We start from the raw sequence: 15629 nt of genomic DNA on the forward strand, positions 1-15629 counted from the left end.
TCTCTGATGACACCTGTCTCGGGAACCGCCCAGTTTAGAAGCAAATCCCCATAGCAAACCTCTTCTACTCTGTGCAGTTCCCGAGACAAGCAGAGATGTCAGCAGAGAGTACTGTTACCAGACAGAAAACAACAACTCAACTTCAGCAGCTGATAATTATTGAAAGGATTATGATTTTTTAATAGAAGTAATTTACTAATCTAAAAACCAAAGAAAACGTAGGAGCACCCACGTTTTCTTTGGTTGTTGTATTTGATGCTTCATATCTGTGTGCGTGCACTCCGCAGGAGACTCCTATCGGAGGTCATAGAGGACCTTCCTATACGCATCATTAGGTGATAATAGTTCTCTATGTGTGCTCTCCCTACATTTCTATCTTGGAACTTGGCATAATAATTTAGAAATCTGTATAACTTTCTGGAGCCAGTTGATATAAAAATAAAAATAAAGTTTATTTTCCTTGATAACCCCTTTAAAATTATTTCTGCCAGAAAGTTAAACAGATTTTTAAATTACTTCTATTGAAAAATCTTAATCCTTCCAGTACTTATTAGCTGCTGATTACTACAGAGGAAATTATTTTCTGTTTGGAACACGGAGCTCTCTGCTGACATCATGAGCACAGTGCTCTCTGCTGACATCTCTGTCCATTTTAGGAACTGTCCAGAGCAGCATATGTTTGTTATGGGGATTTTCTCCTACTCTGGACAGTTCTTAAAATTGATGTCAGCAGAGAGCACTGTGCTCATGAAGTCAGCAGAGAGCTCTGGGTTCCAAACAGAAAATAATTTCCTCTGTAGTAATCAGCAGATTTTTCAATAGAAGTAATTTAAAGCACCAGTTGATTTAAAAAAAAAAAAAAGTTTTCCACTGGAGTATCCCTTTATCCCCTTAACAACAATGGACGTAAATGTACGTCATGGTGCTGTGGTACTTATCGCACCATGACGTACATATACGCTCCGCGATGACCGCGGCAGGTCCCGGCTGCTATCAGCAGCCAGGGATCCGCTGGTAGTGGCGGACATCTGCGGACATCCGCCAATAACCCCTCAGATGCCGTGATCAATACAGATCATGGCATCTGCGGCAGTGCGGTACTTGAAATGGACAATCGGATCGCCCGCAGGGCTGCTGCGGGGATCCGATCATCCATAATGGTGGACGGAGGTCCCCTCACCTCCCTCCATCCATCTCCAGGGGTCTTCTGCTCTGGTCTCAGATCGAGCAGACCAGAGCAGATGATCACCGATAATACTGCTCAGTGCTATGTCCTATGCATAGCACTGAACAGTATTAGCAATCAAATGAGTGGGAGGGGTACTCCCCTGCCCCAGCGTCTGGAACATAGCTGGGTGCGGGCTGCGGGGGTCGTGATGTCATGGCCACTCCCCCTCAATGCAAGTCTATGGGAGGGGGCGTGACTGAAGTCACGCCCCCTCCTAAAGACTTGCATTGAGGGGGAGTGACGTGCCATCACGAGGGGCATGGCCGTCACGTCACGACTTCCGCAGCCAACACTATGCGTTCGAAACTAAATGTTCCAGACGCAGTGGAGTATCCCTTTAACTTTATCACTGCAGAGGATTTGCAACTTTGTATCAGACCTCCAACTGCATCAAAAATGACATTGTATAAGGTGGACATTTACTCTGAACTAGTCAAACACATAAAATTCATACATTTGCTCTTCAGACTTCTCCCCCCACACAAAATACTCGCTTAGCCGCAGGTTTCTTGCGCTACAGACGGGGCTTTTCTGGTGCCACTTATCTCTTGGATACATAAAGGATTAGCAGGTTAATGTTCTGGCCGTCCGATCCCCGTTTCCTCCAGTAACATATATTTATGAGGTGAGCCTGTAGCACACCGCGGTGCTATATGACAAGCCAGCCCACACATTGCATTAATGTCACAGGACGCCTTTGGGGACATCTATAGTAAAGAGGCTTTAAAACACAATATATTGTTACCTTTACAATGAATATATGAGGGGCTCAGCTACCTCAATAATAGACATAGGGCTAATACCGGAGAATTGTCTGACATACGGAATTATGAAGACAAGGGAAATAATACTCTGACTATATGGATCTCCATGGGAAGACAATAGTGAATACATTATAATTGATCCTAATAGATGCAGCGTTGGTGGCGGCCCCGCAGCCCTGTAGGAGCGTCGTGGTGTCACTGTATGATCGCAGAACATTAGCGCGGCTTTGTAATAATGGCTTCACTAATGGAGAAACAAGCCGCTTCCCTGTGGTTTTCCAACTACAACAACTGATGGCATTTCTCTAATTCAAGCTTATAATGTTTTACTGTTGGGGGGTTTGACCCTTAGGACCCCAATGATAAGCATAACGAAGAGGCCATATCTTGTCTGGTGCCAAATGCTTCATTTCCAAAAAATATTTGGTGCAAAATGCTTAATTTCCCCATAAAAATGTGGTGCCAAATGCTTCATTTCCCCATAAAAATGTTGTGCCAAATGCTACTTTTCACACAAAAAAAAAAATTGTTGTGAATTTTTTCAAAATAACGTCAATAGGTAAGCGACAATCTGCATTATTCCGCAGCATTCCAGTCCTGTTTGAACATACTCTAATACAGTATTTGGGGGGTTATTTAGAGAAATATTAAGCAGCCATCACCAATGTGGTGCTTGTTGGTCTGCCCATGAGAGGAGGGAAGGAAGAGAGAAAGGAACGGGAAGGAAAGAAGGAAGGAAAGAAGGAAGGAAAGAAGGAAGAAATGAAAATAAAGGAAGGAAGGAAAATAAAGGAAAGGGAAGTAAGGAAGGAAGGAAAAATAAAGGAAATTAAAATAAAGGGAAGGAAGTAATGAAGAAGGAAAAATAAAGGAAACAAAAATAAAGGAAAGGGAAGGAAGGAAGGAATGGAAAGGGATGAAGGAAAGGGAATGAAAGGGAGGGAGGAAAGGGAAAGAAGGAAAGAAGAGACAAAGTAAGTAAAAGTACAAAGGAAGGAGGGATGCAGGAAAGGGAGGAACGAAAGGAGATGTTTGGAGGGGGGAAGAAAAGGAGGGAGCGAGAGAAAGGAAAGGAAAGGGAGGTAGAAAAGGAAAGAAAAGGTAGGTAGGAGAGGAAGGAAGGAAAGAAAAATAAAGGGAAGAATAGGGAAAAAAGAAAGGAAGGAAGGAATGGAAAGGCCAGTAGGAAAAGAAAGAAAGAAAGTCAAGGAGGAGAGGAAAGAGAAGAGAGGAATAGAAGGAAAGAAGAAAGACGGAAGGAAAGATGAAAGGGAAGGAAGGAAAAATAAATAAAAGTAAAATAAAAAGATAGATAGAAGATGGATGTGACATAAATAAAAACATATGACATAGATACATTGATTCTGGATCTAAAACTATGTATTGTACAGAGGACTCCTGAGATACATCTGATATAACGTGTCATTCCCTAAATCTGCATTGCCCATTCCTGTATCACATAATCTGCAGAGAACGCGCTTTTATCTTCACAGCTGGAGACGACTTATCACATTCATTTCCACAAAACTGCAAATTCAAAGTTTCGCTTAAACGGGATGATTTCCTGGAGTCCTTTGTGCGGTGATTCTGAAGGTATTAGCACCAGGGGCTGCACATTGTAGCCGTGTAAAGTGCTGGCTACAATCTTTTTTTAGGTGTTATATGAAAATCTGGCATCAAATTGTCAAATGGAGATATGTAAGGGATGTCAAATTAGGATTAAGTAAATACAGAGAGCAGAAAGGGTGGGGGGGGGGGGGGCTGAATCCTGAAGGGTCCTGACTGGGGCCTCATCTTCCCGTGTGTCAAAACTGATGGGCCCTACTAGAGACCGGTTATCAAAGCAAACCGTCAGCTCTAAATAAATTCATATCAAATGCGATACATGAATAAAAAAAAAGTATGCTGCATACTGAAGCGGATTTTGTCAGCAATGCTTCCATTCTGCGCTTACACGAGAGCAGACGATGAATGAATGAATGTATGCTGGGGAAGAAAAATGACCTTCAAAAACAAAGGCACGTTTTTTCCTTTGGTTGGCAGAGTAAGGTCTGGCTTCAAAAGCCCAGAGCAAGCGATTACGAGAGATTCAATCTTCACAATGCTCCATTTCCACAGGCCAGGAAGTGTGTGCCGCCATAGAACGTCCGAGCCACAATGCACCAGGGTTCACCTAAAAGCTTTCTTCAAAAACTGTAGCTTAAACAAAGCAAAAATGATACATACAGTAGTTCAGCTTCTGATGTCTATGAGAAACTGCAGGCTCCTCCAGTCCCTGATGTGCATTAATGGAAGATGATAAGAAATTAAAAGGATCAATAATCTTTAATCATCTTTATAGTAAATATATTGCATATCTACAGGGCATAAACTTCTAAAAAAAATGGACATCTCCACCGTCATCCAACTTGTCCTAATGGGTAGGATGCGCATATGCCAGTGTGATCCTCGTCACTGTGCCAACAAACCCCCAAGGAAAGTATAGCCAAAGATCTGCGACACGACCCTCCATTTGCAGACCCCAAGAAGTGCCACAGGTAGCAAGAAACAGGGATAGGCTCTTTTATCACTCTTTTTTATTTATATGTGATTCACTCTGAAAAGCCGAACTGAAATTATTGTTTAAAAGGGGTACGCCGCTGCTCAGCGTTTGGAACAAACTGTGCCGGGAGCTTGTGACGTCATAGCCCAGCCCTTTCATGCAGTCACGCCTCGCCCCCTCAATGCAAGTCTATGGGAGGGGGCGTGACGGCAGTCACGCCCCCTCCCATAGACTTGCATTGAGGGGGCGGGGTGTGATGTCATGAGGGGGCAGGGTTATGACGTTACAAACTCCTGGGCGCCGGCCCCATCGTTAGGAACAGTTTGTTCCAAACGCTGAGCAGCAGAGTACCCCTTTAAACCTTGCCAGGAACAGGACTGGGGTGGTTGCTGTTGGCTTGACTGGTAGATCTCTCTCTATTTGGGTATAAACAAGGATAAGTTGGCCAGCACATCGTGATACCGAAACTACTGCATGGACCTGGCATACAGGTGCACGCTGCTAGGCTGAATATACATAAACAGGAGAATACAGCAGCACACTGCTAGCACAACGATACAGATAAAACATGAAATGCTATATAGGTATAATGCAAAAAATGAAAAAGTACCTCCCTTTTTCATTTTTTGCATTATACCTATATAGCATTTCATATTTTATCTATATCTTTGTGCTAGCAGTGTGCTGCTGTATTCTCCTGTTTATTTATTTGGGTATAGGGAGAGATCTATCCATAAAGGGGTGTCAGCGTAGGCAGAAAGTAGTCTAGGACCACCCCAATGACTCGAAGCCCCGTACCCAAAGTTATAAAGATTTCTCTAAAACAGCACATAAACATAGAATGTGTTTAGGGATGTAAGAAAAAAATCGATTCCCGCGATTATCGCTGTTTTTCATTTGCCGATACTGAATCGATTCAAAATATTTTTGAATCGATTCTTTTAGTGATGTGGAATTTGTATCTCCTGATGCCCGGAACAGCATGTCCCGGGCATCAGGAGATACAAGTTCCACATTTTGTCAGCCGGATCTGACGCGGCGGCGCTCTGGGTGTATGGAGCGGGCTCCCGACTCCTGCCCGCTCCATACTCTGCAGCCCCCGGCTGTTCTCAGTAGCCGGGGGCCGCCGCTAATAGCCAGCATGACATGACAGCTGACAGCGGCGTCTAAAGGGACATGTGTATGCTCTCCGTGGCTCTGTCATTGATAGATCCTGGCTGGACCAGGCTCTATCAATGGATCGCAGATAAATGGAGTTCAATAGAATCTATTCATCTGTCTGAGGAATCTAATGATTCCTAAAAGACTAATAAAGTGTACAAAAAAAATAAAATTAAAATAAAGTTTTAATAAAAGTCTAAAAGACATTGTTTTTTAGACAGAACCGGGATATATTGCGATGTATCGTCACCTAGACGGTATCGCGATATATCGGGATATATCGAATCGCCACACTGGTATTGCGATTCGAATCAAATCGCCAAATTCTTGGCGATTAACACCCCTAAATGTGTTGGCAGATAAGAACCATTCAGCCCATCTAGTCTTCCCAATATCCTGAATACTATGAATAGTGTGAATTTGTGCCGTGGCAATGTCACCAAATTTATTAACTGGTCATACATGTGAAAAAAAAAATGGTGCTAGTACATTTTTTTTTTAAATTACACTTTAGTACACCACATTGAATGATTCCTCCTCTAGACTTTGTTCTGCGACTTTTTAACCCGTTGCGCCAAAATGTGTGACTTTTCGCAAATGCTGACCACAGCCAGCTTTGTAAGCCAGGTCTGGGCTGGTGTAGATTGGAGACAACTTGAGGGCCTTGTAATAGATTGTGCGACAAGTCGCATAAGATAAATTCCTGACCACTGGAAGACTAAGACTATGGCATAGCTACACCATTTTAGAAAAAGCTTCTAAAGCCAAAGTCGAGATGAAAAGGATCCAAACAGCAACTTTGACAAATCGTGCGACAAATCAACACAAAAAAAAAAAAAAGGTAAAACCAATGATAAATTGCCGCCATGGTACCCATCCAGTACTGCGTACAATACTACAAGTGACATCACACCAGTGCTCTGTACAGCAGCATGAACACCTCCTTCTCTACTGCTAATACCACTCCCTATACACCAATGAGCACTTCCCTCTCAATTGCCAATACCTCTCCCTATACACCAATGAACACTTCCCTCTCTACTGCTAGTACATCTTAAATTACACCCATGAGCACTTCCCTCTACTTATAATACCTCTCTCTGTACACCCAATAGCACTTCCATCTTTACTGTTAAAAACTCTCCCTATACACCCATGAACATTTCCCTTGACTGATAATACCAATCCCTATACACCAATGAGCACTTCCCTCTCTACTGCCAATACCTCTCCCTATACACCAATGAGCACTTCCCTCTCTACTGCTAGTACATCTCAAAATACACCCATGAGCACTTCCCTCTACTGCTAATACCTCTCTCTGTACACCCAATAGCACTTCCAACTTTACTGCTAATACCTCTCCGTATACACCCATTAACATTTCCCTTGACTGATAATACCTCTCCCTATACACCCATAAGCACTTCCCTCTTTCTACTGCCAAAATTTCTCTCTATACACCCACGAGCACTTCTCTCTCTTTCAAATGCTAATACCTCTCCCTATACACCAACAAGAATTCCCTCTCTGTTGCCAATATCTCTCCCCAGGTGCAATATCTTACACTCATCCACATTATATATCAGTGTCCAGAGTTCTGACCATTTTTTTTTCAGTTGACGGGTTTCAATAATGCAAAAAAGTCTTCAATGGACCGGCAAAAGGACAACTCCAAAAGGTGCTGCTTTTTAACCTCAAATGAAGAAAAGATCTCCAAAGATTGATGGCAGATCAATATACAATTATTACAACTGACTGTAAAAAGCATTTCAGCCCTGGTTCAGGAGGTACCTGACGAATGTTCTCATTCAGGGGCCAAAATGTGTTATATAATCCAATGTAGCAATTTTTTTGTTCTGCCATCGCTACTTGCATTACTTGACTTACGGTCCAAGAGTAGCATCTTTGGGGATATCCATGTTTTACCTTTGAGGCTTAGCCCTCTAGGTCAGTTGTTTCCGAGCCTGTGGCTCTCCAGCTGCAACAAAAGAACAACTCCCTATATGCCATGGGCAGTGTTCCCCAGGTTGTGGCTCTCAAGCTGTATAACTAGAACTCCCAGTATGGCCTGACAGCCTTCAGCCTGGGTTGGGGAACACTGATCTCCTACAAGACACATTATTTATAATGACAACACATATATATAGCCATTTTCTTACCCATTACCAGAGTCCCATTGTTAACCCAATATTCTACACCAATAGCAAAGAATCTGCAAGCAAAATTCTTGCTTCAACAGGCAAGATGGTGGCCACAAAATGATGCCGGCTTGGAACTGAAAGTGTTGGATAAATGAGAACTTTCATTTCTTACGTGAGTAAAGAGCTGGTCTTTAGTGTCATCAAGTTCTTCATTCGGAGTCCATGACTTGGCAAAACTCAAGAAGTCCCATTTCTCCTCATCGTCTACTTCAGCCTGAATCTTTTCCTTCTTGCCATTTAGAGTGCTACCGGTAACGTTTGCCTAGAGACAAGCAGAGAGGGATACAAGATCTGTCAAGGCCAACCAGTAGCATTCAAGTGTATTTACAGTGTGCTTTCATGATGATTGAAGAACTATGAGTAGATCTATGGTCAAATATGGCCAGTGGCAAAAGAGTGCTGAACTTCTATGTTCTTCCTATACTTATATGGCTTTACTTTGGTAAATAAAGACAGGTCAAAAAGCTACTAAATAAAGCTGTTATCCCAAGAAAAAAGGTATTCCCTTATTCACTGGATAGGGAATAACTAGCTTATCAGAAGGTCCAAAAGGTTCCAAAAGACACCAACAGATTGTGACCATGAAAATCAATTGTCCCCTAAGTAAAAGGAGCAACAGTGCCGATGCTCAACCACTCCTACATTAAAAGGGGTACTCCACTGCCATCATTCGGAAGTAAATGTTGCCAACACTGTTTTCGTGCTGCGGGGGTAGGCCACAACCCTTGTGACATCATGGTCACGCCCCCTCAATGCAAGTCAATGGGAGGGTGTGTGAAGGCCGTCAAGCCCCCTCCCATTGACTTGCATTGAGGGGGCATGACCATGACATCATGAGGGGTGTGGCCGACCCCCGCATTGTGAAAACAGTGTTGGGAACATTCACTGCAGAATGCTGGCCAGTGGAGTAACCCTTTAATTCTCTATGGGCCGTCCAAACATTTCCAAGCAATGAACTCAGCTATAACTCTGTTCTAAAGACCTGTTCTTTAGCTGTTCTAAAGACCCATAAACAGTGAAAGGAGCAGTGGGCCATGTGCTCCTTTCACTTCCATTCGCATAATTGGTGGGGGTCCCAAAAGTCAGACCACACCGGTCAGCCAACTTATAGTTAATAGTGAAGCCTCAAAATGACAGGGTCTGTGGATGGAACTGAGGAATATCATGGTGCTCTACCATGGATTAAGGATGCAAACCTGTGGTTCTCCAGCTGTTTCAAAACCACACCCCTGAGCATACCTAGATAGCTACAGGCAAAAGGCCTTTGTATACTTTAAAACTGTGTTCTCTAACCTGCAAGATCTCCGGCTGCTGCAAAGCTATAACTGATCATGCCACATGAGCCTTCGCTAGAAAACTTTGTATGTGACAAGACTTTACTGGAGAACATAGACGAACGATTTGGGCCATGGCCAAGCCCTGTAAATCTGATTGTGCGCACTGACCTGCGAACACAACACGCAGCCAGCAGAGCGCAGCTGTATCTGGGGTTTATTGTACGGCGACCAACATCTAATTAAGCCCTGTGAAAAGGAAATTTACTAGCAAGAATTATAATGAATATAAATGTTGTTTCACACAGGCCAATAGGAGTGTAGAGTTTGGAAGCTCAGTGTGGTGCGGTTTAGAACATAATGGAAGCTACTCATACAAAAAAATAAAAAACAGAGGCACAGAAAGAGAAAAGCCACTGGGACAACTGGTGGTGTTGGCATGGTGAGGCGATTTAAATCCCCACACATCCAAATCAGAGGGCAGGAGAATCGCTCCCTCACACCCCAAAATTCTAGGGGAACTACTGAATAAATTTCCCCTCCTTTTTTTTGCTCTTGTTACGATTCATGTAGAACTGGCACTGAATGGGTCATTAGTTGGGATAGGGACAAATTTTTTATCGGGCTCCCACTTCTACACAGGTTACCCACTGTAGCAGGAAGGAATATATCTAAGCTATATACACCACTGCAGAGTCTGGTCCTCTTGTGGCTCCTTTGGGAAACGTGAAAAACTAAACTGCCTGCTAAAATGCTAAACAAGAATCCAACATGGATAACTCAACAATCAGAAAACCAATTTCATCATCCCTCATCCCATCTCATCTAACTTCGCCCAACCAATCACAGTCACCGGCTAGACTCTTTCCACAGTCCCAAAAAAATGCAGTTTTAGGATAAACTTTGAGGCTGGGTTCAGACATTAGAATCTCTGGCCGGTGCCATCTGAATAAGTTGGTGCTCCCCCCATGCGTATTCTTTCGAAGGATAAATGACTGCGGCAGAGAGTTGTGCCCCTGAAATTTCATAGTGTACACTATGCAGCAGAATACTAGAGAGAGCAATAGAACTCTGCTGCACCGGAATTTCCAACTGGAATTTAAAAGTAGAATTCTGCTTGGAAATGTTGTACTGTGAACACAGCCTGATTCTGCACTGTCCATCAAGCCGCACACCCGGTCCACACTGCACCTCAAAAAACATTTCTCCTGTCTACTCTTCTCTCAACTTGGACTCAACAAAAAATGCTCAGCATGCCCTTACCATCGCCTGCCTTTACTACTGCAACATCTGTCTTTGTAACCCCTACTCTAACACACTTGCGCTCCACCTATATATACTTAACTCTACTGCCCCAATTAATCCACCTTTCACCTTGCTTGTCCCGTCTCTCCCCTTTCCCAATCCCCTCTGTAGCTACCCACCACCCAGCAAATACACTTCCAATAATTAACACTGACATAGAAGGCCGTACATAACTTGTCCGCTCCACACATCTCTGACCTGATATGCCAATTCCTCCCCTCCAGTCTACATCTTGTCCCCTCCATAACCCTCTACTGAAATCCACCAATACCTCCACTAATGAAATTTCCCATTTACAACCTGCCCCCTCCATACATCTCAGACCTGATCTTTCAACTACTGCCCCTCAAGTAATCTCCAATCCTCACCTCTGCTTTCCTCTTGGTCCTCTCCTCACACAGCTATCCCCAAAATGTCTCTATTGCTTCCCCCATACTCTGGATCTCACTACTTCAAAACATCAGTCTTTAACTCACTTCTTAAAGGGGTACTCCACTGGCCAGCGTTCATAAGTAAATGCGCCGAACGCTGTTTTCGGGCTGCGGGGGTCGGCCTCCCCCCCTCGTGTAGTCATGGTCATGCCCCATCAATGCAAGTAAATGGGAGGGGGTGTGATAGCCGCCACGCCCCCTCCCATTGACTTGCATTGAGGGGCATGGCCATGACGTCACGAGGGGGCGTGGCCGACCCCCCGCAGCACGAAAACATTGCATTTTGTGTTCTCTCCACCCCCCCCCCCTCCCCTCAAATCCACCACATTTTCTGTGGAAACCTTAGTAAATATGTTGTGATTTTTTGAAAATGTCAGGGACACGCCCCCTTTCAGCAACCATGCCCCTTTTATCGATGACCACGCCCCCTTTCCTGGCAGTCACACGCCTTTTCCAGGTTCTCAGTAAAATGGAGAGTTGGTCGTTTTTTGTTTTTTTTCTCAATTCTGGCGCAAATTCTGGTGCAGACAGAATTTCTGGTGCAATGCACCAGAATCTGGCGCACAACCTGTCAGGTTGACAATAGTAAATCAGGACCAATGTGTACACATACCAACAGAAGACGCTTGGACGACATTGGACTGCGAGCCAGGCGTCCACCTACAGGCGTTTTGTTGACTTCACGACACTACTCTCAAAGGCTATCATGGTGTAGAGCAAGAGAGAAATGGAGGCTTGAATGCAAGTCTATCCTCTTCATTGTATGGTAGTCAGACCCCTTTAGTCTAGTAACAGCTCATCGGTAGTAGATTTCTCCGAAGTGTCCCAGGAGCCGTTTTCAATACGACAACACCAGGCCACAAGTTGTTCATGCTACAGTCACCAGTCTGCATGGCCTAAACGTACAACCATGACCTCCGGTCTTGTCACATCAATGGTTAGCAATTGCAAAGGAAGTTGTCAGGGGCACTTGATGATTTGCGTGTCCGAGGGCATTCAGCGTGGCAGATCATTCATCATACTAAGGCTGTATAAGTATGTATTTCTGCACATTGTGTTCATGTTTGATACTGATTAAATAGGGAAGTTTTAGATATTTTGTTTCCATCTTCTGCATAGGAAGGATTACCATGTCCATCTATCCTCTGATTTTCATAATTCCACAACCTTTTCTTCTTGGAAGGAGTGTACACAGTTCTTTATTACAATTGTTTATACCTTATAGTGGGAATATTTGAGAAGCAGAATATACAGGACTCCGTCCTGATGCTCATGAAGCTTTTTATTTTATTTTTTTATGAGCAAATAACACCGACAATTTAAAAGGGGTACGCCGGTGGGAAAAGTTTTTTTTTTTTATATATATATATATATATCAACTGGTGCCAGAAAGTTAAACAGATTTGTAAATTATTTCTATTTAAAAATCTTAATTATTCCTGTACTTATCAGCTCCAGAGGAAGTTCTTTTCTTTGTGAATTTCTTTTCTGTCTGACCACAGTGCTCTCTGATGACACCTCTGTCCATGTCAGGAACTGTCCGGAGTGCAAGCAAATCCCCATAGAAAACCTATGCTGCTCTGGACTGTTCCTGACATGGACAGAGGTGTCAGCAGAGAGCACTGTGGTCAGACAGAAAAGAAAATAACTTCTTGTGGAACATACAGCAGCTGATAAGTACTGGAAGGATTAAATGGGTTATCCAGGAAAAAACTTTTTTATATATATATATATCAACTGGCTCCAGAAAGTTAAACAGATTTGTAAATTACTTCTATTAAAAAATCTTAATCCTTTCAATAATTATCAGCTGCTGAAGTTGAGTGGTTGTTTTCAGTCTGGCAACAGCGCCCTCTGCTGACATCTCTGCTTGTCTCGGGAACTGCACAGTGTAGAAGAGGTTTGCTATGGGGATTTGCTTCTAAACTGGGCGGTTCCCAAGACACGTGTTATCAGAGAGCACTTAGAAAAGAACAACTCAATTTCATCAGCTCATAAGTACTGAAAGGATTAAGATTTTTTAATAGAAGTAATTTACAAATCTGTTTAACTTTCTGGCACCAGTTGATTTAAAAAAAATAAAAATTGTTCTCCACTGCAGTACCCCTTAAATAGTCAAACTATTCGCATTGATGGGGACTTGCCATAATTCGTAATTGTAAAACAGTGGTCTCAAACTATGGCCCTCCAGTTGTTGCAAAACTTTAACTCCCAGCATGCCCAGACAGCCAACGGCTGTCTGGGCATGCTGGGAGTTGAAGTTTTGCAGCATCTGGAGGGCCACAGTCTGAGACCACTATTGTAGAGGAACATAAGGCAGAATAAAATATGCAGAAGATTTTTTTTTCCTTTTTACAATTTATTTTTTGGAACATTAAATGAAAGCGAACAGAAAGCGCCATTCCTTTACATAAACAAACCCGATTTTTCAAGGTGGGGGCATTCGCCCTCCTTGCCGGATAACACGGACCTTAGTATTGTACGTATTTGAACAGAGCTGAAAAAACATGAAGACTTGCCATTTGTATTAGGAGCAAACCCAGTTAGCGCTGGATTCAGGTCATGGATGTTAACTCACACTAGATGCCGGAATCCGAGATGACAAGAACAGTAATACAAAAAATATATATATATAATAAAATAATACAAAAACACCTGACACCTGCTACATTTATTTTTTTTTTTAACATGTGCAAGAATGTGACTCTCGTATTGCGGGGCCTTCCTTTTTAGCCGGTGCCCCCCTCCCCCCCCCCCCCCACTGTCTTCTCTTTGTTGAATGACAGTGCTACCAAATTAATTGAAGCGGCGATGGGAGCTGGAGTGGGCGTGCGACTATGAAAAGATGACATGTTGTGGGTGACTCACTCTTCATTAAAACTGAGGGGTTTTCAGCCGTGCTATTTTTTATTTTTAAGATTAGTCAATCTAAGGGGAGTGAGGATGTGGAATGCCTATATGTACTATATTGAGCTGCAGCAGTTTTACCACGTGCACAGAACACGCCACAATCCTGTACCTTGCGGTTCAGCATGCCCCACATTAGGGTGTCCAGGGTCCCTTTAGCAATCAGATAATGGATGTGCACGGAGCAGCTCTGCCCGATGCGGTGGGCTCTGTCCTCCGCTTGTTTGATGTGACCTGGATCCCAGTATAGCTCGGCGAACACAACGTGTGTGGCAGCCGTGAACGTCAGCCCCTATATCAGAAACATGAACATAAGATCAGTGGAAACAATACAGTCTTCATCTATACCGATGCTCCCCAAAATGCCGCTATACAGCTGTATGAAAAACACATTCAGGACTGTCAGAGCATGATGGGAGTTGTAGTTTAGCAACAGCTGGAGAGCTACAGGTTGAGGAACAATGTATATATCTATACAAATAGCAGCTAAACCAAAGAACACTGGCTTAAAGGGGTACTCCGGTGCTTAGACATCTTATCCCCTATCCAAAGGATAGGGGATAAGATGCCTGATCGCGGGAGTCCCGCAGCTGGGGACCCCCGGGATCATGCACACGGCACCCCGTTTATGGAGCGTGTTCGCTTTGGGACTGATTACCGGCGACCGCAGGGCCGGCGGCGTGTGACGTTGCGCCTCCGCCCCCGTGTGACGTCACGCTCCGCCCCTCAATGCAAGCCTACGGGAGGGGGCGTGATAGCTATCACGCCCCCTCCCGTAGGCTTGCATTGAGGGGCGGAGCGTGACGTCACACGGGGGCGGAGGCGTGACGTCACACGCCACCCACCCTGCAGTCGACCATAATCAGACCTGGAGCGAACACACTCCGGGCACTGATTATAAACGGGGTGCCGCGTGCATGATCCCGGGGGTCCACAGCTGCGGGACTCCCGCGATCAGGCATCTTATCCCCTATCCTTTGGATAGGAGATAAGATGTTTAAGCACCGGAGTACCGCTTTAAAGGGGAACTCCACTGGAAACCATTTTATTTTTTTTAATCAACTGATGCCAGAATGTTAAACATATTTGTAAATGACTTCTATTTAAAAATCATAATCCTTCCAGTACTTATCAGCTGCTGTATACTAAAGAGGAAGTTCTTTTCTTTTTGAATTTCTTTTCTGTCTGACCACAGTGTTCTATGCTGACACCTCTGTCCATTTTAGGAACTGTCCAGAGTAGAAGTAAATACCCATAGCAAATCTATCCTGCTCTGGACAGTTCCTGACATGGACAGAGGTGTCAGCAGAGAGCACTGTGGTCAGACAGAAAGGAAATTAAAAAAAGAAAAGAACTTCCTTTGGAGCATACAGAAGCCGATAAGTACTAGAAGGATTAAGATTTTTTTTAATAGAAGTAATTTACAAATTTTAACTTTCTGGCACCAGTTGATTAAAAAAAAAAAAAAAAAAAAATTCCCAGCAGAGTACCCCTTTAAGGAAATGTCTCAGGAGAAAATGACCTAAAAAAAAAATATTTTTTTATTAATTATTTTTATAATTTTCCATTTCACTATGTATGTTTTAAAGCAAAACTGGTGACAGACTTGCTTTAAAGTAATTCTGAAATCTTGCAGTTTACTTTCTCACCAACGAGCCTAAACTAAGCTGAGACTTCCTGTTCTATACAGATAATTTCCCAGCAATCTCCTCCTTATCATCACAGGCAGGATTACAGTGAGAGGTGACACCAGTGCATAGATAACAGAGGTATGCACAACAGCTGTTGCTCGCAGATCAGCCTCCCCTTCCTG

The 15629-nt window shown here is 43.5% G+C and overlaps 1 protein-coding gene across 6 annotated transcripts in view; it reads right to left on the reverse strand.

Annotated features, from left to right (window-relative positions):
- Positions 1 to 15629, reverse strand: part of ZRANB3 (zinc finger RANBP2-type containing 3) — a 282012-nt gene that overhangs the window by 93565 nt on the left and 172818 nt on the right. For all 6 annotated transcript variants that reach the window (XM_056533788.1, XM_056533787.1, XM_056533786.1 and 3 more), the window contains 2 exons: positions 13929 to 14108; positions 8012 to 8161 (listed from right to left, as the gene is read on the reverse strand). In XM_056533788.1, coding sequence (XP_056389763.1) covers positions 8012 to 8161; positions 13929 to 14108 — 330 coding nt within the window. The remainder of the gene's footprint in view (positions 1 to 8011; positions 8162 to 13928; positions 14109 to 15629) is intronic.

The sequence above is a fragment of the Hyla sarda genome, chromosome 8 (genome assembly GCF_029499605.1).
Source record: "Hyla sarda isolate aHylSar1 chromosome 8, aHylSar1.hap1, whole genome shotgun sequence".
In the NCBI taxonomy this organism is placed as follows: Eukaryota; Metazoa; Chordata; class Amphibia; order Anura; family Hylidae; genus Hyla; species Hyla sarda.